Source organism: Aythya marila (genome assembly GCF_965140915.1).
Source record: "Aythya marila genome assembly, chromosome: 25".
NCBI classification, from domain to species: domain Eukaryota; kingdom Metazoa; phylum Chordata; class Aves; order Anseriformes; family Anatidae; genus Aythya; species Aythya marila.
This window is the reverse complement of record NC_139066.1, coordinates 1730967-1755722: the sequence shown is the minus strand read 5'-3', so window position 1 is coordinate 1755722 and position 24756 is coordinate 1730967. Positions and strand designations below refer to the sequence as shown.

At 52.1% G+C, this 24756-nt stretch overlaps 4 protein-coding genes across 4 annotated transcripts in view; 1 reads left to right on the top strand and 3 right to left on the bottom strand.

Moving 5' to 3' along the window:
• LOC309887293 (feather keratin 1-like) overlaps nucleotides 1–20985 on the top strand; it is a gene marked incomplete at both ends in the record, with an annotated part of 55675 nt that extends 34690 nt beyond the window's left edge. The window contains one exon of the mRNA XM_082778884.1: nucleotides 20650–20985. Coding sequence (XP_082635010.1) covers nucleotides 20650–20985 — 336 coding nt within the window. The remainder of the gene's footprint in view (nucleotides 1–20649) is intronic.
• Nucleotides 9309–9623, bottom strand: LOC309887299 (feather keratin 1-like; the record flags this gene model as incomplete). Its single annotated transcript, XM_082778888.1, has 1 exon — nucleotides 9309–9623. One exon carries the CDS (start codon nucleotides 9621–9623, stop codon nucleotides 9309–9311), a length of 315 nt encoding a protein of 104 aa, XP_082635014.1.
• LOC309887300 (feather keratin 4-like) lies at nucleotides 15104–15418 on the bottom strand (the record flags this gene model as incomplete). Its single annotated transcript, XM_082778889.1, has 1 exon — nucleotides 15104–15418. The coding sequence occupies one exon, from the start codon at nucleotides 15416–15418 to the stop codon at nucleotides 15104–15106; it is 315 nt and encodes a 104-aa protein (XP_082635015.1).
• A 3193-nt stretch (nucleotides 20986–24178) lies between the features above and the next one.
• On the bottom strand, nucleotides 24179–24493 carry LOC309887492 (feather keratin 1-like; the record flags this gene model as incomplete). The annotated part of the gene is made up of 1 exon (XM_082779249.1): nucleotides 24179–24493. One exon carries the CDS (start codon nucleotides 24491–24493, stop codon nucleotides 24179–24181), a length of 315 nt encoding a protein of 104 aa, XP_082635375.1.
• Between the last annotated feature and the right edge of the window lie 263 nt (nucleotides 24494–24756).

Below are 24756 nucleotides of genomic sequence, written 5' to 3'. Positions count from 1 at the left end.
TGCATGTCATACATGTGAATATTTTGGTCATGATGTACACTTCTTCTCTGGTGAAGGCTGAGCATTGTGTCAACCTGCAGAAGACAATACCTAAAGGGAGACTGCAATGAAGATGGAGCCAGGCTCTTTTCAGTGTTGTAATGTGTCAGGACAAGTGGCAATTGGCACAAATTGGAAAACAAGAAGTTCTATCTAAACATCAGGAAGCACTTCTTTACCATGTGTGTGATGGAGCACTGGCACAGGTTGCACGAAGACGTTGTGGAACCTACCTTCTTGGAGACCTTTCAAAATCTGCCTAGACAACATCCAGGGCAACCTGCTCTGGATATCCCTGCTTGAGCAGGAGGGTTGGGTCAGATGACCTCCAAACTCCTTTCCAACCTTAATCATTCTGTGATTATATGTGTCCTAGCCAACTATTGTATCTCCTTTGGCCTGAGTACTGCAGTTTCAGGCTGGAAACTGTCAGTAGGTTCCTTCCTGCCACCTCAGGCATGCAGCTCTCCTTTTCCAGTCTAACCTGAAGTTTAGACTGGCTTTGTGCCATTCCAACATATCCTAGCACTGGTTATTGGGAGAAGTTCTGACCCTCCCTTTCCATTTCCCCACCTCAGGATGTTGTAGAGGGCAAGGAGGTCACCTCTTAGCTGTCTCTTCTCCAAACTAGACAAACAAGGCACAGAGGTGAGGCACAGAACAGAGTGGGTCCAAAGGAAGTCTGCCTAAGCAGCAGGAAGAGAGTTTTGTGTGCCCCTTTGGGATGAGGTTTGGAGAGTGCTTTGAGCTGACCGGTAGAGAAGATGGGAATTCTCAAGCTCCAATTCCTCTTTCTGCAAGCTGCCACGCACACTCTGAAGGCAAAAGTGTGATATAGTCCTGTTGTTTTTTTTCTGGCAACCCTGAAAGGAATGGCAGAATTTGGTGAGGCATGGGCAGGCAGCCCTAACTGCTCCCAGCCTGATTTTTTTCTGAAATTTTTCACAGGTTAAGGTCTGAACCTCTATTGGAGGAAAAGCAGGTTGTAGATCAGCATAAAGAAGACTGGGCCAAGCTTTGCCTATTAGCTTGGATTAGCTTTGCCACAAGACATTAGGCTCAATTTGCAGCTAAAAGTCTGGTAATCCCTTAGTCAATTTCTTTCGAAGTAGTCTTGTTGTCTACCTCCTTGAAGCATGAATAATCACCACAGTTTCTTGGGATGAATAAATAATGCATTCCTGTGGTGCCTTTTAGCTGTAATGCAAATCTTCTGATTGAGATCTCAGAATGTTTGCATGAGATGAGGGAACACTGGACAATAGCTGCCAATGTGTTTGCACAGAAGAGCTAAGCTGTAATGAGAAATCTGCTAAACTGAGCATTACTCAGGAGTATTTGTAGTCATTTCATCAGAGACGAAGGGACATCCATTTGCCATGTCCCCAACTTGATGTGGGCTGGCTTCTGGTGCTTGTGGGACAAGAATCACAGAATCACAGAATGTTAGGGATTGGAAGGGACCTTGAAAGATCATCTAGTCTAATTCCCCTGCCAAAGCAGGAACACCTAGATCAGGTCACACAGGAATGCATCCACGCAGGTTTTGAATGTCTCCAGAGAAGGAAACCCCTCTGGGTAGCCTGTTCCAGTGTTCTTTCACCCTCACTGTTAAAAAGTTTCATCTAGTATTTAAGTGGAACCAGTTTGCACCCACTGCCCCTTGTCCTATCATCATATGTCATTGAGAAGAGCCTGGCTCCTGACACTCACCCTTTACATATTCAGAAACATTAATAATGTCACCCCTCAGTCTCCTCTCCTCCAAGCTAGAGACCCAGCTCCCTCAGCCTTTCCTTGTAAGGGAGATGCTCCACTCCCTTAATCATCTTCATACCTCTGCACTGGACTCTCTCAAGAAGTTTTATGTCCTTCTTGAACTGAGGGGCTGTCGTGGTTCCGCTCGAGTGGGCAGCCGAGCTCCACCACAGCCGCTCTCTCACTCCCCCTCCTCAAAGAGGAATGGGGAGAAAATATGTGAAAAGGGCTCAAGGATTGAGATAAGGACGAGAAAATCACGCAATAATTATTGTAACGGGCAAAACAGACTCGGCATAAGGAGATAGTAAGATTTATTGCCTACAACTAACAAGCGAGAGAAGTGAGAAAACAAAGGAAAAAAAAAAACCAAAAGCACCTTCCCCCCCCATCCACCCTTTTCCACCTCCTCCCCCCGAGCGGCGCAGGGGAACGGGGAATGGGGGTTATGGTCAGTCTACAACACTTCTTCTCTGCCGCTCCTTCTCGGTCACTCTCGTCCCCTGTGCTGTGGGGTCCCACCCACGGGATGCAGTCCTTGATGAACTGATCCGGCGTGGGCTTCCCACAGGCAGCAGCTCTTCCAGAACTGCTCCAGATATGGGTCCGTACCACGGGGTCCATCCCTCAGGAGAAAACTGCTCCAACCTGGCTCCCCTACGGGCAGCAGCTCCTGCCAGATCACCTGCTCCTGCGTGGTCTCCTCTCCACGGGCTACAGGTCCGGCCCGGAATCTGCTCCGGCAGGGGTCTTCCACAGGCGGCAGCCTCCGTCAGTGCAGGGCCACCTGCTCCACCGTGGTCTCCTCCACGGGCTGCAGCGTGGAACCCTGCTCCACCGTGGTACTCCATGGGCTGCAGGGGGACATCCTGCTTCACCATGGTCCTCACCACAGGCCGCAGGGGACTTCTGCTCCGGCGCCTGGAGCACCTCTCCCCCTCCTTCTACACTGACCTTGGTGCAAGGCTGTTCTCCCACTCCCTTGACTCTCCCGGCTGCTGTGTGGCGCAGCGTTTTTTCCCTGTCTTAAATATGCTCTCACGGAGGCGCAAACAACATCGCTTATTGGCTCGGATCTGGAAAACAATGGGGCCCTTCCCAAACATGGGGCAGCTTCTAGATCTTTCTCACAGAAACCACCCCTATAGCCCCCTGCTACCAAAACCTTGCCACGTAAACCCACTACATTCCACCCCTCGCCTCTGTTAATAGCATATTTAAGACTACTCACAACATACTCTTACTTTACAATTATCACAACAACCTTCACAAAATTCACTTAAATCAAAACGAAAAAGAATTCACCACACCAAAATAAACATAACATCATCACAGCACCGACAAGGTGGACATTTTACACACACACACCACCCCTCGTCCCTTCACCACACTAACATATCACAGTTACTGCTTTCTTAATTCTTCACAACTTGTACATTCCTAACAATCATCCTGCACATATTTTTGCCCGTTACTTCTACTAACTATCATCTTATCTCAAATTCCTTGAGCCCCACGTTGGGCGCCAAAAAAGACTGTCGTGGTTCCGCTCGAGTGGGCAGCCGAGCTCCACCACAGCCGCTCTCTCACTCCCCCTCCTCAAAGAGGAATGGGGAGAAAATATGTGAAAAGGGCTCAAGGATTGAGATAAGGACGAGAAAATCACGCAATAATTATTGTAACGGGCAAAACAGACTCGGCATAAGGAGATAGTAAGATTTATTGCCTACAACTAACAAGCGAGAGAAGTGAGAAAACAAAGGAAAAAAAAAAAACAAAAGCACCTTCCCCCCCCATCCACCCTTTTCCACCTCCTCCCCCCGAGCGGCGCAGGGGAACGGGGAATGGGGGTTATGGTCAGTCTACAACACTTCTTCTCTGCCGCTCCTTCTCGGTCACTCTCGTCCCCTGTGCTGTGGGGTCCCACCCACGGGATGCAGTCCTTGATGAACTGATCCGGCGTGGGCTTCCCACAGGCAGCAGCTCTTCCAGAACTGCTCCAGATATGGGTCCGTACCACGGGGTCCATCCCTCAGGAGAAAACTGCTCCAACCTGGCTCCCCTACGGGCAGCAGCTCCTGCCAGATCACCTGCTCCTGCGTGGTCTCCTCTCCACGGGCTACAGGTCCGGCCCGGAATCTGCTCCGGCAGGGGTCTTCCACAGGCGGCAGCCTCCGTCAGTGCAGGGCCACCTGCTCCACCGTGGTCTCCTCCACGGGCTGCAGCGTGGAACCCTGCTCCACCGTGGTACTCCATGGGCTGCAGGGGGACATCCTGCTTCACCATGGTCCTCACCACAGGCCGCAGGGGACTTCTGCTCCGGCGCCTGGAGCACCTCTCCCCCTCCTTCTACACTGACCTTGGTGCAAGGCTGTTCTCCCACTCCCTTGACTCTCCCGGCTGCTGTGTGGCGCAGCGTTTTTTCCCTGTCTTAAATATGCTCTCACGGAGGCGCAAACAACATCGCTTATTGGCTCGGATCTGGAAAACAATGGGGCCCTTCCCAAACATGGGGCAGCTTCTAGATCTTTCTCACAGAAACCACCCCTATAGCCCCCTGCTACCAAAACCTTGCCACGTAAACCCACTACAGGGGCCCAGAACTGGATGCAATATTCCAAACGTGGTCTCACTAGAGCGGGGGGGGGAGGGGGGGAAGGGAAGGGAAGGGGGAGGAGAACCTCTCTTAGCCTCCTAACCACACCCCTTCTAATATGCCCCAGGATGCCATTGGCCTTCTTGGCCACAAGGGCACCATGCTGGCTCATGGTCATCCCACTATCCACCAGGACCTCCAGGTCCCTTTTCCCTTCGCTGCTCTCCAGCAGGGCAGTCCCCAACTTATACTGGTGTCTGGGGTTGTTCTTGCCCAGATACAGAACTCTACACTTGCCTTTGTTATATTTCACTAGATTTCTCCTCGCCCAACTCTCCAGCTTGTCTAGGTCCCTCTGGATGGCAGCACAGCCTTCCAGCGTGTCAGCCACTCCTCCCAGTTTAGTGTCATCAGCAAACCTGCTGACAGCGCACTCCATTCCCTCATCCAAGTCACTGATGAATATATTGTTTACATATAAACAAACATATAAATGTTTGAAAGAAGTATGCACATGACACCTTGATCTCCAAACTGGAGAAATATGGATTTGAAGGGTGGACCATGCAGTTGGTAAGGAATTGGCTTGAAGGATGCATCCAGAGAATTGTGGCCAATGGCTCTATGTCCAGTTACAGAATCACAGAATTTCTAGGTTGGAAGAGACCTCAAGATCATCGAGTCCAACCTCAGTTGTAGGATGGTGATGAGTGGTGTCCTTCAAGGGTCTGTCTTGGGACTGGTTCTGTTTCATAACTTTACCCATGACTTAGACAGTAGGATTGAGTGCACCCTCAGCAAGTTTGAAGATGACACCAAGCTGAGTGGTGCATTTGATACAACAGAAGGCAGGAATGCTATCCAAAGGGACCTGAACAAGCTAGAAAAGTGGGTCCATGTGAACTGCATGAGGATCAACAAGTCTAACTGCAAGGTGCTGCACCTGGCTCAGGGCAATCTCAGACATGAGCACAGAGTGGGTGAAGAACTCATTGAGAGCAGCCTTGCAGAGAAGGACTTGGGGGTTCTGGTGGAGGAGAAGCTTGATATGGGCCAGCCTTGTGCACTTGCACAGCTGCCAAAAGGCCAACTGTATCCTGGGCTGCATCAAAGAAGCAGTGGCCAGCAGGTCGAGGGAGGTGATTGTCCCCTTCTAATCTGCCCTTGTGAGGCCTCACTTGGAGTACTGTGTCCAGGGCTGGGGCTCCCAGCACAAGAAGGATGTGGACCTGTTAGAGCAGGTCCAAAGGAGAGACAAAGGAGGCCCACAAAAAGGGCTGGAGCACCTATTCTATGAAGAAAGGCTGAGGGAGTTGGGGATGTCCTTTGTCTTTGTCTTTGTCTTTGTCTTTGTCTTTGTCTTTGTCTTTGTCTTTGTCTTTGTCTTTGTCTTTGTCTCCCCTTCCCTTCCCTTCCCTTCCCTTCCCTTCCCTTCCCTTCCCTTCCCTTCCCTTCCCTTCCCTTCCCTTCCCTTCCCTTCCCTTCCCTTCCCTTCCCTTCCCTTCCCTTCCCTTCCCTTCCCTTCCCTTCCCTTCCCTTCCCTTCCCTTCCCTTCCCTTCCCTTCCCTTCCCTTCCCTTCCCTTCCCTTCCCTTCCCTTCCCTTCCCTTCCCTTCCCTTCCCTTCCCTTCCCTTCCCTTCCCTTCCCTTCCCTTCCCTTCCCTTCCCTTCCCTTCCCTTCCCTTCCCTTCCCTTCCCTTCCCTTCCCTTCCCTTCCCTTCCCTTCCCTTCCCTTCCCTTCCCTTCCCTTTTCTTTTTTTTGTTTTCTCTAATTAAACTGCATTTTTTCCTGAACTGAGCAGAAGGGGCCATAGGATCCTCCCATTCTGGGCCTCATAACAGGAAAAAATGCAGAAAGATAAGTTCTCTTGTCTTTCTGTTAAGAAGGGAAAAAGGAGAGGAATGAGGAACAAAGTGTCCAAGACAGAGAGCAGAGAGATTGAGAGAAGTTGGCAGAAAGAAGGGAGTGTGTTTGTGCATGTGTGTGTGAAGAGATGACTGAGTTTTGAAGGAGAGAAGGGGGTCGTAAATGCTGCCTGACAGACAGACATTAAATCCCAGTGAGGGACACTTTTGCATCACGGGTGGGAAGTCAAGATAGGGAGCAAGGAGAACTGCATGGCTAAACAGGGAACTGCTGGGCAAACTCAAGTGGAAGAGGAGATTCTAGAAATCATGGAAGGAGGGGCTGGCCACCTGGGAGGAATATAAGACTGTTGTCAGAGGATGTAAGGAGGCAACTAGGAAAGCTAAGGCCTCCTTAAAATTAAACCTTGCAAGAGGAGTCAATGTCAACAGAAAGGGCTTCTACAAATACATTGCAAATAAAACAGTAGAGGCAATGTATGCCAACTGATTAATGAAATGGGTGCCCTGCTGACAGAAGATAAAGAGAAGGCAGAATTACTGAATGCCTTCTTTGTCTCTGTCTGTAATACCAGAGGCTGTCCTGAGGAGCACCGTATCTCTGAGGACCCAGTTGAAGTCAGGATAAAGGAGGAGTTTGCCTTGATTGATGAGGACTGGGTTAAGGACCAATTAAGTATGCTGGACATCCATAAATCCATTGGTCCAGATGGGATGCACCCCTGGGTGCTGAGGGAGATGATGGAAGTAATTGCTAGGCCACTCTCCGTCATCTTTGGTAAGTCATGGGGAACAGGAGAGGTGCCTGAGGACTAGAGGAAAGCAAATGTCACTCCGGTCTTCAAAAGGGGCAAGAAGGAGGACCTGGGTAACTATAGACAGGTCATCCTCAACTCCATCCCTGAAAAGGTGATGGAACAACTTATCCTTCATGTTGTCTCTAGGCATATCGAGGATAAGATGGTCATTAGGGGCAGTCAACATGGCTTCACCAAAGGGAAGTCATGCTTGACCAACCTGATAACCTTTTATGAAGACATAACAAGGTAGATAGATGATGGTAAAGCAGTGGACATGGTCTATCTTGATTTCAGTAAGCCTTTGACACCGTCTCCTACACCATCCTCACAGCTAGACTGAGGAAGTGTGGTCTGGATGATCGGGTAGTGAGGTGGACTGTGAACTGACTGAAGAAAAAAAGCCAGAGAGTTGTGGTCAGTGATACAGAGTCTAGTTGGAGGCCTGTATCTAGTGGAGTCCATCAAGGGTCGTTACTGGGAGCAGCATTATTCAATATATTTATCAATGTCTTGGATGAAGGAATTGAGTGCACTGTCAGTTTGCTCCTATCTGTCTGTAGGGGGCCTCATTTACTTGGTCTGTTTCACCAAGTAGTCTGTAGCAGACACCACTATAACGTTACCTAACTCTTTCATCTGTTTAATCCTAACCAATAAAGTCTCAGTCAGCTCCTCATTCATCCCCAGGCAGAGCTTCATGTATTCCAACTGGTCTCTGACATAGAGGGCAATGCCCACTCCTTGTCTCCATAGCCTGTCCTTCCTAAACAGCCTTTATCCTTCCACTGCAACATTTCAGGCATGGGAGCCATCCCACCATGTCTCCATAATCCCAGTAAGACCATAGGTCTAGAACTATGTACCCATCTCAAACTCATTTATTCCCCATACTGTATGCATTAGCTTACAGACACTTAAGAGGGGCACATCAGCATGTTGGATTCCTATGGATAGTTTAGGACATAAGGCTGCACAGTAGGAACCATTGCTAATCTGCAACTGCTGGAGGTGATCCTGCTTAAACTCCATTTTGTTGATTTTGTAATCTGTTCCTATCACATCACTCCATGACCTTTATTCATCAACCCTATCCATCATTCTCACAAGGCTGCTGGTTACACTGCTCCTGTCCCTATTTATGACTTTAAAAGAGTTTCCTTCCTTTTGAGGTCAGATATTCTGTTGGCAAAAAAAGTCTTTGCCCCACTTAGTAAGGAGCTTCCCATATCTCACAAAAATACACTGATCATCAAACAAGGTCCTATGATCATAGAGCAAAAAACTGTCACTGACATCAGTTCAGCAGCCAATTATTGACCTGTACTGTCCATGTTAATTGTCTCACATCCTTTCAACACCCCAGCAGAATTAAGGAGATCACCTGAGTCCCCATGACCTTCACTACATATCCATAACCTCTATAGAAAGTTTTGATACTGTCTTGGTTTGACTAAATAAACCTCTTCTACATCCCAACCCCACAAAATAAGCATAGGAAGCTCCCTATGGCACTTCTCCCACAGTAGAGAGGGGAGATGGAAAGTTGGCAGTATGATCACCATGGCCACACAGCCCTAAGTAAGCAGATATTTGGAATCCAGAGGGTGATCTTACACATGAAGAATAATAATGAATGGAAGCCTGTGTTAACAATCACTAAACACCCAAACACCCACAAGGTATTAAGCATCACCAAACACCTAATCCCAGAAAAAACAATGAGCATCACCTCTCTCCACAGGCATCCTGCAAGAGCTGCTGCAAGGGGAGGACAACTCAGAGGCACAGGGTGAGATGCAGAAAACTTTAATATTAGAGACAAAAGAGGGAAACAAGGTCACTCTGAAAGGGGGTCCCAGTGCAGGAAGCATGATGGGAAGAAGAGAGCCTGTGCTTGAAGGCCATTACAGGCATCCTGCCAGCTGTCCATGTGCCCACTCCACTGACAGAGAAGGACCAGAAGATCCTCTCTAGGCTGATGTTGACGGATTCAGAGCTCAGTGGAGTAGGTCTGAGCAAAAAGGACACAGGTGGGAAAGGAAAGAGTGCAGAACAAGAAAGGTAGACATGGGCCGTGCTTTCCAAGAGCCCAGGCTGGCCCCATTCTCTTGCAAGATGTGCTGGGGTAGTTTGACCCCCCCCCCCCTCCCCAAACTGAAGAAGCTGATGCTCTGTGCTGTCTACTAACTTGTGCTCACTACAAACTACTGGGTCCTTGGGGGTCTTTCTCCAGAGCCGTTGCCAGCACCTTTAGCAGGGGAAGCACCTCCTGCCGCAGTAGCCGCTGCCCAAGCCAGAGAGCCCAAAGCCTCCAGAGGAGATGGGCACTCCCTGAGAGCTGAGGATGCTGCCAACGGCAGCAGACGTGGAGGATCCCACGGCGGTGTTCTGCGGGAAGGAGCTGAGGATGGGGCCGGGCAGGGTCACCACCACGGGAGAGGGCTGGATGACGACGGTGGAGTCCTGGCACTGCTGGACACAGGGCTCATTGCAGCTGTTGGCCAGCGGGGTTGGGCCACAGGGTCCGCATGGCAGGCACGGCAGGCACTGGTTGTAGCAGGACATGTTTCAGGGCAGGACGTGCACCTGATGGGAGAGAGGGACAGGAGGAACATGGCAGTGATTGTTGAGCAGCATCCAACCCACCACTGGATAGCAGCAGCACATGCTGTCTTCGGACCTGTCAGCTGTGTAAGGAAGCCCACAGCTTTCTCCATCCCTTTGTCTCCAATCTCCTTGTCAAGAATAACCTAGCCCATAGCTTTGGAGACACCTCAGTCAAGCTCCAGCTTCTCTCCATGACACACATGCAGCTCCCTTCCCTCTCCCATTACTAGCACTCCAAAGATCCAGGAGAATATGAAGGGGCAGGCATGTGCTAAGAAATCCCCTAGGATGAAAAGGAAGAGAAAGGCCTTCAGACTCACCTTGATCCCAAGGAGATGGAGGTGACAGGAGTGGATGAGAGACTGAAGAGATGGAACCACTTTTATACCTATCCTCCACCACCCCAGGCCCACAGTCACTCTACGCAGGCCATAATTTTCCAACAGAGTCACCTCAAATGCAAAATAGCCTTTCTAATGGCACAAGTCGTGTTTTGGTTTCGGTCACCTCTGCCATTTCATTTCCTCATTACTGACTTGCCCATTTGGCCACAGAGGCTCCTTTCAAGTACAAGGATAAAAGGTCAAGCATTTCCCCTGGCAGGAACATGTCAGTAGGGACTGAATATGAGTTCCATGTTCCTGAGGGGCTCTATGCAGGCATGGGACATGTGCCTGTGGAAATGCGTTGACCACATTTGGACCCTCTTTACAAGAAAGCGCACATATCCTTCTGCCTATGCAGTGCCTTCCTCGATACCCAAAGTTTCCTTTGCCTGAGGACACAGCACATCCTTATCCCACTTGGCCTAGCTCCCAGCCTGCTCCACCAGTCACACACCTCATTAGGCAAGGCAGGAGCACGGGCAGATGGGCTGTGCTGCAGCTGTGAAATGCCCTGGCACAGGACAGCTCCTTCTGGGGTGAAGTTGTCTGCTTATTTGGCCCTGTTCCCTCTTGCGGCTGTCCCATGGGCTCTTCAGCCAACCCATGTTGTCAGATGCTATAAGAAAACTGAAGTTGGCTCTCCTGAGCCCAATGATTGCTCAGCAAGTCCTGGGGAATCAGTCCTGTGGACTGGCCAGACGCATTCCCTGACCAGCGGCACACCCAAAGACATTCCCTCTTGTACAAAACATGCCAACCATCCTGTGAGCTGCATGAGCTATAAGAGTACTCACCAGAAGGTCATGCTGCAGGGTGATGGATGTTGGGGTGCCTGGAGGGTGGCACAGTTTGAGCTCAGGCTCAGATGGAGCTGCTGGGCCAGAAGGGGATTTGGCACGTATGGTGCTCAGGCCATGCAAAGAGAAGGCACTCTGGCTTGGCCTCACGCCAAAAGTGTGACACGTGGCCAATCCCAAATTAGAGCGTGACTCGTCCTGGGCAGGGAGAGTCTGTCCCAGAAAGCTTTCCTGCTGAAGGCATTCCCTTGCCCTCCTGGGGTGTGTCCCAGCTGCCTCCCATGTCTGCAGGGCAGGGAAGTGCTTTGTTCATGCAGCAGGGATGCATTGCCTCCTTGATGGAGTCTGGGAGGTGTTTCTGTAGCCAAGGCCCTTGTAAGCAAGTCCCCTCGCTAAGCATGCCCAGCTGCGTGGCAGTGCCCATTCCTGCCAGCAATTGCTTGTTGAGAGGCAGCTTCCTTGTCCCCCCAGTGGTGCTGGCTTGTTCTGTTGCCTGAGGAGGGCTTTGGGACATGGCAGAGGATGTGTGCTGAAGCTCTCATGCTAGGAGAAGACGTATTGCCTGGGACCAAGAGACGAGTCCCAGCTGGGGGGGGGGGTGGAACTTTTCTGCAATCCCAGAGGACATGTCCTGTCCTCTACCTGAATACAACCACTCCTGCACTCGGGTTCCTTTTCTGCCAAATACTGATAAGAACCTGCTGGGGTCTTCATTGAGTCTCTCATAGCTCCATTAGAAAGTAACCTGTATGGTAAAATAGGCATGTCAGAAATGAGGAAATGAAATGGCAGAGCTGATGGAAACCAATACAAAATCTGTGCCATTAGGAAGCCTATTTTGCATTTGAGGTGACTCTGCTGGAAAATTACAGTGTCCATAGAGTGACTTTGGGCCTGGGGGGATGCAGGAGAGGTATAAAAGTGGTCCCATCTCCTCAGTCTCTCATCCAATCCTGCCACCTCCATCTCGTTGAGATTAAGGTGAGTCTGAAGCCCTTTCCCCTCTTCTTCTTCCCTGGGGATTTGTTAGCAGATGCCTGCCCCTTCATCCTCTGTTGGTTCCCGGGGATGCTACTCATGGGAGAGGAAAGAGAACAGCATGTGTATCAGGGAGAAAAGTTGGGCTCTACTGACATGTATCCCAAGAAATGGGCCAGGTGAGGACCTGGCTCAGTCTGGACACTCTTGAGAGAACTTCTGAGTTGAGTCTTAAGGAGGATTTCTTGAGCTTCATTATACAGCTGCCAGCTCCCCAAGTAGCATGTGCCATGGCTCTTCTGGGGTGGACTGGCAGACTGATCCTCTCTCACCTATGTGCTCCTCCTGTCCCTCTCTCCCTCAAGGTGCACGTCCTGCCCCAAGACATGTCCTGCTACAACCAGTGCCTGCCGTGCCTGCCATGCGGACCCTGTGGCCCGACCCCGCTGGCCAACAGCTGCAATGAGCCCTGTGTCCAGCAGTGCCAGGACTCCACTGTCGTCATCCAGCCCTCTCCCGTGGTGGTGACCCTGCCCGGCCCCATCCTCAGCTCCTTCCCACAGAATACTGCCGTGGGTTCCTCCACGTCTGCTGCCATTGGCAGCATCCTCAGCTCTCAGGGAGTGCCCATCTCCTCTGGAGGCTTTGGTGTCTCTGGCTTGGGCAGCCGCTACTGCAGCACAAGGTGCCTCCCATGCTAAAGCTGCTGGTGATGGTCCTGAAGAAAGACCCCCAGGAATCTAGAAGTTGGTAGCGGACTGGGCATGGAGCATTGGTTTCTTGTATTCAGTGAGGTCGAACCATCCCCAGCAACCCTTGCAAGAGGATGAAGCCAGTCCAGGCTCTTGGAAAAATGTCTGCCTTTCCTCTCCTTCACTCTCTCCTTTTCCACCAATGTCCTTCTTTGTTCAGCACTGCTCCACTGGGCTCTGAGTCCCACAGCATCAACCTAGAGAGGACCAGCTGGCACTTCTCCCACAGTAAGTGGGATGGACAGATGGTGGGATGCCTGTCATGGCCACACACCTTACAATCTCATCTGCCTCTGGTGCTTCCTACACTGGGGCCTCCTCTCAGAGTACTGCTGTTTCCATCTTTTGACTCTAATATTAAAGTTCTGCTGCATCCCAGCCTTTGCCTCTGAGTTGTCTTTCCCCTGCAGCCGCTCTTCCAGGATGCCTGGGGAGAGAGGTGTTGCTCATGGGTAGTTCTGTGAGTGGGTGGTTGGTGATGCTCATTGTTAGCCATCATTAACAAAAGGTTGCATTCATTTTGGTGTGCACACTGTTTCTTCTTCTTCGATTAGTACAATAGCATAGTAAGGAAGGAGGGATGACTACATCCTTCGCAAGAAGGAGGGCATAGGTGCTCAGGAGAAGACAGGAAATCCCTTCCTAACAACAACACTGCAGAACTTGCTGTGCTTGGTCCAAGTCTTTCTTGCTACACAGCCCCAAACTCGGTGTAACGTTCCTGATGCATTTGAAGGAATGATGAGCAGAGTGCAATTATCACCAGCCTTGAGCACCTGACTATGCTTCTGCTCATACAGCCCAGAATGTCATTGGTGTCCTCAGTGTCCCAGAGCACTGCTGGGAGTCACTTCTCTTTGGATGGGTTTACCAACCAAGTAACTTTTCCTGGACCATCTTTCGGTCTGCTGTAATAGAGGGGCTGTAAGATGGATGATGTGGCGTGAGGGCAGGCTGGCAGGAAGGCATCTGCCAATCCGAGCTCTGGGTTACCTGGGCGCTGCTTTGAGGAGCTCATGGATGACCCTTAGATACACTCAGTCAGCATCTGCTGCCTCTCCTCTTGTCCTCAGTCTCTCTCTGCCTCTGTCTTCCCCACAAAGTTTTGCAGGAAGCCCAGGGAACAGATGGAAGGAGTAGGGGGAGGAGGACATGCACTACCTATGAGTACGACCAGAGAAAATATGGATGAGAACGAGCAGAGAAAATACAATGGGAAAAAATAATATCATCTCACAAGTGGAGATAAGGGAAATGAAATTTAAGGAAAAGAAAGAGAAAAAATAAGCAAAGGATTCAAGGAAGAAAAAGGAAACAAATTATTCTCTCCTTCTGAACAGTAAGCGATTTTCAGCCACATCTTGGGAACCTGGGCCTCAGTAAACATAGTGGTTGTTTGGAAGGACAGATTATTTCATAACAAGAGCACTCATTCTTCTTCCTCTGTTCTGCTACTGCGTGTGACAACAAATGGTGTTGAATAGCACTTTAGTTGGTTTAGCTCAACTGCCCTGGTGATAACCCCTCCCCACCACTTACCCATTCCCCACCTCCTGCCCTTGGGGCCTAGTAGAAAGTCTTGATGCTATGCGAGCACTGCTCCAGAGTAGCACAAACACTGGTGAGATAGCAATGCTCTTCTAGCTCCAAGTGCAAAGCACAGCTATCTAGAGGCTACTGTGAGGAATGTTAATTCGGTGCCAGGCAAATGCTAGACTATTATGTTAAGGTGCAGAGTGAGAGACATAGAAGGCCTTGACGCTGAGCTCAATCTGAGTGTCACCTCCGCTGTTTTAGCAACACAATCAGAACACAGCACCATATTGCCTATGGTGAAGACAATTGCCTCCATCACAGCCAGAGCCAGTACAGCCTGCTTCTCCCACTTCCTCTCCTACTCTGGGGCCATTTTCTTCACGAGCCTCCCCGCCCAGCACAGCTGCCCCCAGAGCAGAAGGAATTGCCGCCCCTCCTCTCACCTTCCTCTCTCTGCCCTGCTGCCCCCTTCCCAGGAACCTGTGTGGCTGCTGCGCTTCCAGGGCCTCCTACATCTCTGGCTCCTCAGTGGAGGCCCGCAATGACAACATGCCGTCTTCAGCAGGCTGTGCACTGAGGCCGAGATGGCACGCCAGGACAGAAAGGCAGCAAAGCTGGGCCTGATGGCCAGGGGCCCTGCAGAGCTCATGGGCACCTCCATCAGGTGTGAGTGACAGTGCTTTCCCAAGGGGCCCTACACCCCAGTTGCCCCACATGCCAACTGATGTCCCCAGAGCAACTGCATTGGTCCTGACAGCAGGTGTCGGAGTGTCTACAGGGAAAAGAAAACTAAGCAGTGAAGATCGGGATGAAGCAGAAGTTTAATATTAGAGTCAACACAGGGAAATGAGGTCACTCTCTGAAGAGGCCCTAATTCAGATAGCCAGCAGCTTTAGCAGGGGAAGCACCTCCTGCCACAGAAGCGGCTGCCCAAGCCGGAGAGCCCAAAGCCCCCTGGGGGTCTTTCTTCAGGACCATCACCAGCAGCTTTAGCATGGGAGGCACCTTGTGCTGCAGTAGCGGCTGCCCAAGCCAGAGACACCAAAGCCTCCAGAGGAGATGGGCACTCCCTGAGAGCTGAGGATGCTGCCAACAGCAGCAGAGGTGGAGGATCCCACGGCGGTGTTCTGCGGGAAGGAGCTGAGGATGGGGCCGGGCAGGGTCACCACCACGGGAGAGGGCTGGATGACGACGGTGGAGTCCTGGCACTGCTGGACACAGGGCTCATTGCAGCTGTTGGCCAGCGGGGTCGGGCCACAGGGTCCGCATGGCAGGCACGGCAGGCACCGGTTGTAGCAGGACATATCTTGGGGCAGGACGTGCACCTGGAGGGAGGGAGGGACAGGAGGAGCACATAGGTGAGAGTGGAGCATCATACTGCCCACCAAGAGAGAGCCATGGCACATGATGTTTCGTGAACTGGCAGCCGTGTAGGGAGGCCCACAGCCTTTCTCTTCCCTCGGTCTGCAGTGTCCTTGGTAAGAATGTCAATATCCACAAAGATCCCCACATAGCCCATAGCGTCAGATACACCTCATCCAAGCCCCAGCTCCTCTCCATGACACACCTGCCGATCCCTTCCCTCTCCCATGGCTAGTGCTCCCAAGATACAGAAATCTATGAAGGTGCAGGCATCTGCTAACAAATCTCCAGGGAAGAAGAAGAGGGGAAAGGGCTGCAGACTCACCTTGATCCCAAGAAGATGGAGGAGGCAGGAGTGGATGAAGACACAGAGGAAATGGGGCTGCTTTTATACCTCCCGTGCACTGCCTCAGGCCCACAATCACTCTGTGCAGGCCGTAATTTTCCATCAGACTCACCTCAAATGCAAAATAGGTTTCCTAATGGCACAGATTTTGTTTTGGTTTCCATCAACTCTGCCATTTCATTTCCTCATTTTTGACATGCCTATTTTACCATACAGGCTACTTTCTAGTGGTGCTATGAGAGACCCAAGTAATACCCCAGCAGGATCACATCAGTATGGGCAAAAAAGGAGCCCGAGTGCAGGAGTGGTTGCATTCAGGCAGAGGACAGGACATTGTTTGGTGCACTTTGGCGGAATGGTTGGTGATCTGTTTTGCAGGAAGAGGCCCCGCTCCTCCTGGACCTGCAATCCTCAGCAGAACACCAAAGGTCCTGTTCATTAAGGATGCGCCACAAGCTTCTCTCTCCTCCCTCCCTCATGGCTCCATCCAATGGCCACTGGTCTTTGCCTCCCCAGGCATCCAGGCTGTGCCAATGCTTTCAGCTGTCTGCCTTGATGCCATTACCACTTCCACTAACTTGGGAGGAGACAGCGACTGAGGGCCCGCTGGTGCACTCTGGTGCAGGGCTGCCACAAGGGGAGACCTAGACAGCCTGCGGGAATGGGCCCTCAGGAACCTCAAGGCAATCTAGAAGGACAAAAGGCAGGTCCTGCACAGGATGGGGAACAAACTCTTGCAGCACTGCAGACTGGGGACTGAACTACCCTCTGATCCTGCGTCCCCTGGACCTCCTCTGAGTAGGTCTGCCCCCAGAGTAGGGTCAGACATGAAGGGTGGAAGGCAAGGGACACACAGGCCTCACCGTCCTGGCCAAAGAGATGGGGCTGTGTGTAGGAGCTCTCCTGAGTGCTTTCTGGAGGGAAAGAAAGGCTTGCAGAAAACATCTTCCCCCTTGCTGGGACTCGTCTCTGGGTCCCAGGCAATACGTCTTCTCCTAGCATGAGAGCTTCAGCACACATCCTCTGCCATGTCCCAAAGCCCTCCTCAGGCAACAGAACAAGCCAGCACCACTGGGGGGACAAGGAAGCTCCCACTCAAGAAGCGAGGGCTGGCAGGAATGGGCACTGTCACGCAGCTGGGCACGCTCAGCGAGGGGACTTGCTCACAAGGGCCCTGGCTACAGAAACACCTCCCAGACTCCATCAAGGAGGCAATGCATCCCTGCTGCATGAACAAAGCACTTCCCTGCCCTGCAGACATGGGAGGCAGCTGGGACACACCCCAGGAGGGCAAGGGAATGCCTTCAGCAGGAAAGCTTTCTGGGACAGACTCTCCCTGTCCAGGACGAGTCACGCTCTAATTTGGGATTGGCAACATGCCACACTTTTGGCGTGAAGCCAAGCCAGAGTGCCTGCTCTCTGCAGGCCTGAGCACCATACGTGCCAAATCCCCTTCTGGCCCAGCAGCTCCATCTGAGCCTGAGCTCAAACTGTGCCACCCTCCAGGCACCCCAACAGCCATCACCCTGCAGCATGACCTTCTGACCAGAACTCTCATAACTCCAGAAGATCACAGGATCACTGGAAAACTTTGCACAATAGGGCATGTCTTTGTGTGCGCTGCTGGTCAGGGAATGCATCCAGCCAAAGTGCATGTTACGGCAAGGGGAGTGGTGGAGCAAGACACTGTCCTGGTGAATAACTCAGTCCTCTGGTAGTGAGAAGGGACCCGATTCCCCAGGACTTTCTGGGCATCATTGTGCTCAGGAGAGCAACCTTTGCCTTCCTCACAGCAGCTGACAACATGGCTTGCCTGAAGAGCCCAGGAGACAGCCACAAGAGGGAACAAGGCCAAACAAGAGACAACTCCAGAAGGAGCTGTCTTGTGCCAGGGCATTTCAAAACTGCAGCACAGCCCATCTGCCTATGCAGGCAATGAGCTGTGACTGGTGGAGCAGGCTGGGAGCCAGGCCAAGTTGTAGAAGGATGTGCTGTGTCCTCAGGCGAGGGAGGCTTTGGTCATCCAGGAGGCTTTGGTCATCCAGGAGGGCTCTGCATAGACAGAAGGATATGCAGCACTTGGGACTCATCTTCTACCCCTTCTGACCTACTCTATGGTGGTTTTACTCAGCTGGGCAGCTGAGCTGCATCACAACCACTCTCTAATTCCCCCGCCTTAAAGGGAAGGGGGAGGAAATGCGATGAAAAGGGATCAAGGGTTGAGATAAAAACAGAGAGATCTATCACCAGTTATAGCCACAGACAAGACAGACTCAGAATAGGGAGATTAATGTCATTTATTACCTATTACTAACAAGCTAGTGCAGTGAGAAACTGGAGTCAAACTAAAACCACCTTCACCCCCAGCCACCATCTTCGTCGTTCTTCCTCCAGGTGGCGCAGGGGAACATGCAGTGGGGGCTGTGGTCAGTCCGTAACATTTCGACTCCGCCCCTCCTTCACAGTAACTCTCTGCCCTTGTTCCAATGTGGGGTCCCTCCCACAGGATTTAGTCCCTCCTGAATTGATCCTGCGTGGGCTTCTCATAGGCAGCAGCTCTTCAAGAACTGCTGCAAATATGGGTCTGTACCACAGGGTCCATCCATCAGGAAGAAACAGCTCCAGCATGGGTTCCCCCACGGGCGGCAGCTCCCCCCAGAACCCCTGCTCCTGCGTGGGGTCCTGTCCATGGGCTGCAGCTCTGGCCCAGGGCCCGCTCCACTGTGGTCCTCTCCATGGGCCACAGCCTCCTTCGGGCAAGGACCACCTGCTCCACTGGGGGATCCTCCATGGGCTAGTGTGGAGATGTGCTGCGCCATGGTACCCATGGGCTGCAGGGGGACAGCCTGCTCCACCAGAGGCCTCTCCACGGGCCACAGGGGAACTTCTGACTGAATGGAGTCAAATCCAGCTGTTGACGAGTGGTGCTCCCCAGGGTTTTTGGTGTTGGGGCCATCGTCTTTAATATCTTTGTTTAAAGACATCATAGCCCTGGAGTGTGTCCAGAGAAGGGCTACAAAGCTGTGAAGGGTCTGGAGCGCAAGTCCTGTGAGGAGCAGCTGTGGAAACTGGGGTTGTTTAGTCTGGAGAAGAGGAGGCTCAGGGGAGATGTTACTGCCCTCTACAACTACCTGAAAGGAGCTGGGGGTTGGCCTCTTCTCACAGATAACTCGTGGCAGGACTAGAGGGAATGGCCTCAGGTTGCACCAGGGGAAGTTCAGGTTGGAAATGAGGAGAAATTTATTCTCAGAAAGAATAGTCAGACATTGGAAGGGGCTGTCCTGGGGCGGTGGGGGAGCGACCATCCCAGGGGGTGTTTAAAGAAAGGTTGGCTGTGGTACTTGGGGACATGCTTTAGTGGATGATATTGGTGATAGGAGGTGCTTGGACCAGATGATCTTGGAGGTCTTTTCCAACCTTAATGATTCCATGATTCTATGAGTCCGCTTTAGGACCTGGAGCACCTCCTCCCTCTCCTTCTTCACTGAGCTTGGTGTCTGCAGGGCTGTTTCTCACTCCTCGCTGTCCCAGCTGCTGTTGTGCCGGAGTAGTTTTCCTTTTCTTAATTCTGCTCTCACACAGCCAAAAAAACATTGCATATTGGCTTGGCTCTGGACAGCAGCAGGCCAGTTTGGAGCCACTTGAAACTGGCTCTTATCTAACATGGGGCAGCTTCTGAGTCTGCTCAGCACTGAGAAAAGAAGAATGAGACAGGATCTTAATAATGTTTACAAATATCTTAAGTGTGGGAGATGGAGGGAATTGGCCAATCATTTTTCAGTGGTTTGTGGGGACAGGGCCAGGGGCAATGGCTAAAAAATGGCTCACAGGAAGTTCCGCACCAACATGCAAAAGAACTTTTTCATGGTAAGGGTGATGGAGCGCTGGAATAGCCAGGCCAGGGAGGTTATGAAGTCTCCTTCTCTGGAGAAATTCAAGTCCTGTTTGGATGCCTACAAGGGCAACCTGCTCTAGGGAAACTGCTTAGGTAGGGGGGTTGGAACCGATGATCTCTAGAAAACCATTCCAACCCCTACAATTCTGTGATTCCGTGATTCTGGACACCTCTGACAGAGGCCACCCCTGAAGAACCCCGTTACCAAAACCTTGCCACGGAAACCCAAAAAACCCTCCAGCACTTAGGACTCATCTGCTGCCCTACTGATGTGTCCCCACTCAGGGAAATGCTTGACCTCTCATCCTGTTACTTAAAAGCAGATTCTGATGCCAAATGGGCAAATCAAAAATGAGGAAATGAAATGACAGAGTTGACAGAAACCAAAGCACAACCTGTGCCATTAGGAAGGCTATTTTGCATTTGAGGTGAGTCTGCTAGAAAATTACGGCCTGCGTAGAGTGACTGTGGGCCTGGGGCGATGCAGGAGAGGTATAAAAAAGGCCCCATCTCCTCACTCTCTTCATCCACTCCTCTCACCTCCATCTCCCTGGGAACAAGGTGAGTCTTAAAGCTCCTCTCTTTCTCCTCTTTTACATCCCTGGGGATTGTCTCACAACATACCTGCACCTTCCTTCTCTGTTGGGTCTTGTGGTTGCTAGTCATGGGCAAGGGAAGGGGTCAGCAGGCGTGTCATGAAGTGAAGCTGTGGCTTGGCTGACATACGTCCCGAGATACAGGCTTGTTAGGGAGCTTATTCGGCCTGGACGTTCTTGCCAAGGACATTGGGGCCGAAGGAAAGGAGAAGGCTGAGGGCCTCCTTTCACAGCTGCCAGCTCCCCAAGTAGCATTTGCTGTTGCTCTCCAGTGGTGGGCTGGCAGACTGCTCCTCTCTCACCAACAATATTCCTCTGGGGCCTCACTCCCACCAGGTGCACGTCCTGCCCCGAGATATGTCCTGCTACAACCAGTGCCTGCCGTGCCTGCCATGCGGACCCTGTGGCCCGACCCCGCTGGCCAACAGCTGCAATGAGCCCTGTGTCCAGCAGTGCCAGGACTCCACCGTCGTCATCCAGCCCTCTCCCGTGGTGGTGACCCTGCCCGGCCCCATCCTCAGCTCCTTCCCGCAGAACACCGCCGTGGGATCCTCCACCTCCGCTGCCGTTGGCAGCATCCTCAGCTCTCAGGGAGTGCCCATCTCGTCCGGGGGCTTTGGGCTCTCCGGCTTGGGCAGCCGCTACTGTGGCAGGAGGTGCTTCCCGTGCTAAAGCTGCTGGTGATGGCCCGGGAGGAAGACCACCAGGGACCCAGACGTTGGTAGCGGACTGGGCACGGAGCATAGGCTTCTTGTGTTCAGGGTGGCCAAACCTCTCCATCACCCCTTGGAAGAGGATGGCTCTCTCAGAGAGCATGGCCCATGTCTCCCTTTCCCCTCCTCCACTCTCTCCTTTCCCACCTGTGTCCTTGTTACTCACCGCAGCTCCACTGTGCTCTGAATCACACAACGTCATCGCTGAGAGGACCTGCTGGCCCTTCTCCCGCAGTGGAGCAGACAGGTGGCCAAATGGTAGCCTGCCCACCATGGCCACACAGCTCACACTCTTGTCTGCCCCTGGTGATTCCTGCACTTAGGCCCCCTCTCGGAGTGACCTCCTTTCCCCCGTTTGACTCTAATATTAAAGTTCTGCTGCATCCCAGCCTTTGCCTCTGAGTTGTCTTTCCCCTGCAGCTGCTTTTCCAGGATGCCTGGGGAGAGAGGTGTTGCTCATGGGTAGTTCTGGGAGCAGGTGATTGCTGATGCTCATTCTTAGCAATTATTAACACAGACTTGCATTCAATATGCTTCTTCATGCATCAGGTCACCCTCTGGATTTTAAATATGTCGTTACTTAGAGCTGGATGGATTTATCCAACGTAGTTGAGTGGCCTCTGTGCATTTTGGTGTGCACACTGTTTCTTCTTCTCTGATAAGCACACCAGCATGAAGCAAGTAGTAAAGAACGAGGGATGACTATGTCCTTGACAAGGTGGAGGGCATAGCTGCCCAGGAGAAGACAGGAAATCCCCTCCTAACAACAACACTGCAGAACTTGCTGTTCTTGGTCAAAGTCTGTCTTGCTACACAGCTCCAAACTGGGCACAGTGTTCTTGATGCATTTGGAGGAGTGCTGAGCAGAGTGGGATTGTCACTGCCCTCAATGACACCAAGCTTAGTGGTGCAGCTGATAGAAAAGAAGGAAGAGATGCCATTCAAAGGGACCTCCTCAGGCTGGGGAAGTGGGCCTGTGTTAACCGCATGAGGTTCAACAAGTCTAAGTGCAAGGTGCTGCACCTGGCTCAGGGCAATCCCAGACAGGAGTACAGACAGGGAGAAAAACTCATCGAGAGCAGCCATGTGGAGAGAGACTTGGAGAGAGACTTTACCCTACTCTGCCCTTGTGAGGCCACATTTTGACTAGTGAGTCCAGGTCTGGGGCCTCAGGCACAAGAACGATGTGGACTTCTTAGAGTGAGTCCAGAGTAGGGTAAAATATGATCAGACGGCTGGAGCACCTCTCCTCTGAAGAAAGGCTGAGAGAGTTCAAGAAGTTCAGCCTGGAGAAGAGAAGGCTCTGGGGAAACCTCATTGTGACCTTTCAGTACTTAAAGGGGTCTCAGAAAAAAAGATTGAGAAGAACTTTTTACTTGGGTAGAAAATGATAGGGCAAGGGGTAATGGTCTTAAACTAAAAGAGGACAGATTTAGACTAGACCTTAAGAGGAAATCTTCACTGTAAGGGTAGTGAGGCACTGGAACAGGTTGCCAAGAGAAGCTGTGGATGCCCCATCCCTGGAAGTGTTTAAGGCCGTTCTGGATGGGGCCTTGGCCAATCTGATACAGCAAGTGGCGTCCCTGTCTGTGGCAGGGGGCTTAGAGTTAGATGATCATTAAGGTCTCTTCCAGCCCGAGTCCATAAATGATTCTATAATTCTTGAGCTCCTGACTATGCTTCTGCTCGTGCAGCCCAGAATGTCATTGGTGTCTTCGGTGTCTCGGAGCACTGCTGGGAGTCACTTCTCTTTGGGTGGGTTTACCACCCAAGTAACTTTTCCTGGGCCAGGTTTTGGTCTGCTGCCATAGAGGGGCTGCAAGACAGGTGATGTGGCATGAGGGCAGGCTGGCAGGAAGGCATCTGCCAGACTGGGCTCTGGGTGACTACGGTGTTGCTTTGGGGAGCTCATGGATGGCCCTTAGAGACACTCAGTCAGCACCCGCTGCCTCTCCTCCTGCCCTCGGTCACTCCCTGCCTCCCTCTTCCCCACAAAGTTTTGCAGACAGCCCAGGGAACAGATGGAAGGAGTAGGGGGAGGAGGACATGCACTGCCTGTGAACCTGTCTGGTGGCTTGATGCCCAGCAAGGATCTAAGCACCCACCACCCACTCACTCACATCGCAGCCACAGTGGAATAGGGGTGGCAGTTGGAAGACCAAGAGACAGAAAAACTCCCCAGTCAATATAAAGACATTTTAAGAAGGGCATGAGAAAAAAGGAGAAAAAACTAATGATGCAAAGGCTGTGTCTGACCACCTTCCACCAACAGACCAATGCCAATGAGGTCTCTGCAGGATGGCTACTTTGGAAGAACTGTCCTGCCGTTTTGTTGCCGGGCATGATACTCTATCGTATGCAATATCCCTTTGGTCGATTTGGGTCAGCTGTCCTAACTGTGTCCCCTCCTGAAAACTTCCCCGCCCCTAGCCTGCTCTGTGAGGGTGCAGAGGGGGAAACATAGAAGGCCTTGACGCTGAGCTCAATCGTTGGAGTGTCACCTCTGCTGTTTTAGCCACACAATCAGAACACAGCACCATATTGCCTATGGTGAAGACAATTGCCTCCATCACAGCCAGAGCCAGTACAGCCTGTTTCCCCCACTCCCTCTCCTGGTCTACTCTGGGGCCATTTTCTTCACGAGCCTCCCCGTCCAGCACAGCTGCCCCCAGAGCAGAAGGAATTGCCGCCCCTCCTCTCACCTTCCTCTCTCTGCCCTGCTGCCCCCTTCCCAGGAACCTGTGTGGCTGCTGCCCTTCCAGGGCCTCCTACAGCTCTGGCTCCTCAGTGGAGGCCCGCAATGACAACATGCCGTCTTCAGCAGGCTGTGCACTGAGGCCGAGATGGCACGCCAGGACAGAGAGGCAGCAAAGCTGGGCCTGATGGCCAGGGGCCCTGCAGAACTCATGGACACCTCCATCAGGTGTGAGTGACAGTGCTTTCCGAAGGGGCCCTACACCCCAGTTGCCCCACATGCCAACTGATGTCCCCAGAGCAACTGCATTGGTCCTGACAGCAGGTGTCTGGAGTGTCTACAGGGAAAAGAAAACTAAGCAGTGAAGATTGGGATGAAGCAGAAGTTTAATATTAGAGTCAATACAGGGAAATGAGGTCACTCTCTGAAGAGGCCCTAATTCAGATAGCCAGCAGCTTTAGCAGGGGAAGCACCTCCTGCCACAGAAGCGGCTGCCCAAGCCGGAGAGCCCAAAGCCCCCGGACGAGATGGGCACTCCCTGAGAGCTGAGGATGCTGCCAACAGCAGCAGAGGTGGAGGATCCCACGGCGGTGTTCTGCGGGAAGGAGCTGAGGATGGGGCCGGGCAGGGTCACCACCACGGGAGAGGGCTGGATGACGACGGTGGAGTCCTGGCACTGCTGGACACAGGGCTCATTGCAGCTGTTGGCCAGCGGGGTCGGGCCACAGGGTCCGCATGGCAGGCACGGCAGGCACCGGTTGTAGCAGGACATATCTTGGGGCAGGACGTGCACCTGGAGGGAGGGAGGGACAGGAGGAGCACATAGGTGAGAGTGGAGCATCATACTGCCCACCAAGAGAGAGCCATGGCACATGATGTTTCGTGAACTGGCAGCCGTGTAGGGAGGCCCACAGCCTTTCTCTTCCCTCGGTCTGCAGTGTCCTTGGTAAGAATGTCAATATCCACAAAGATCCCCACATAGCCCATAGCGTCAGATACACCTCATCCAAGCCCCAGCTCCTCTCCATGACACAC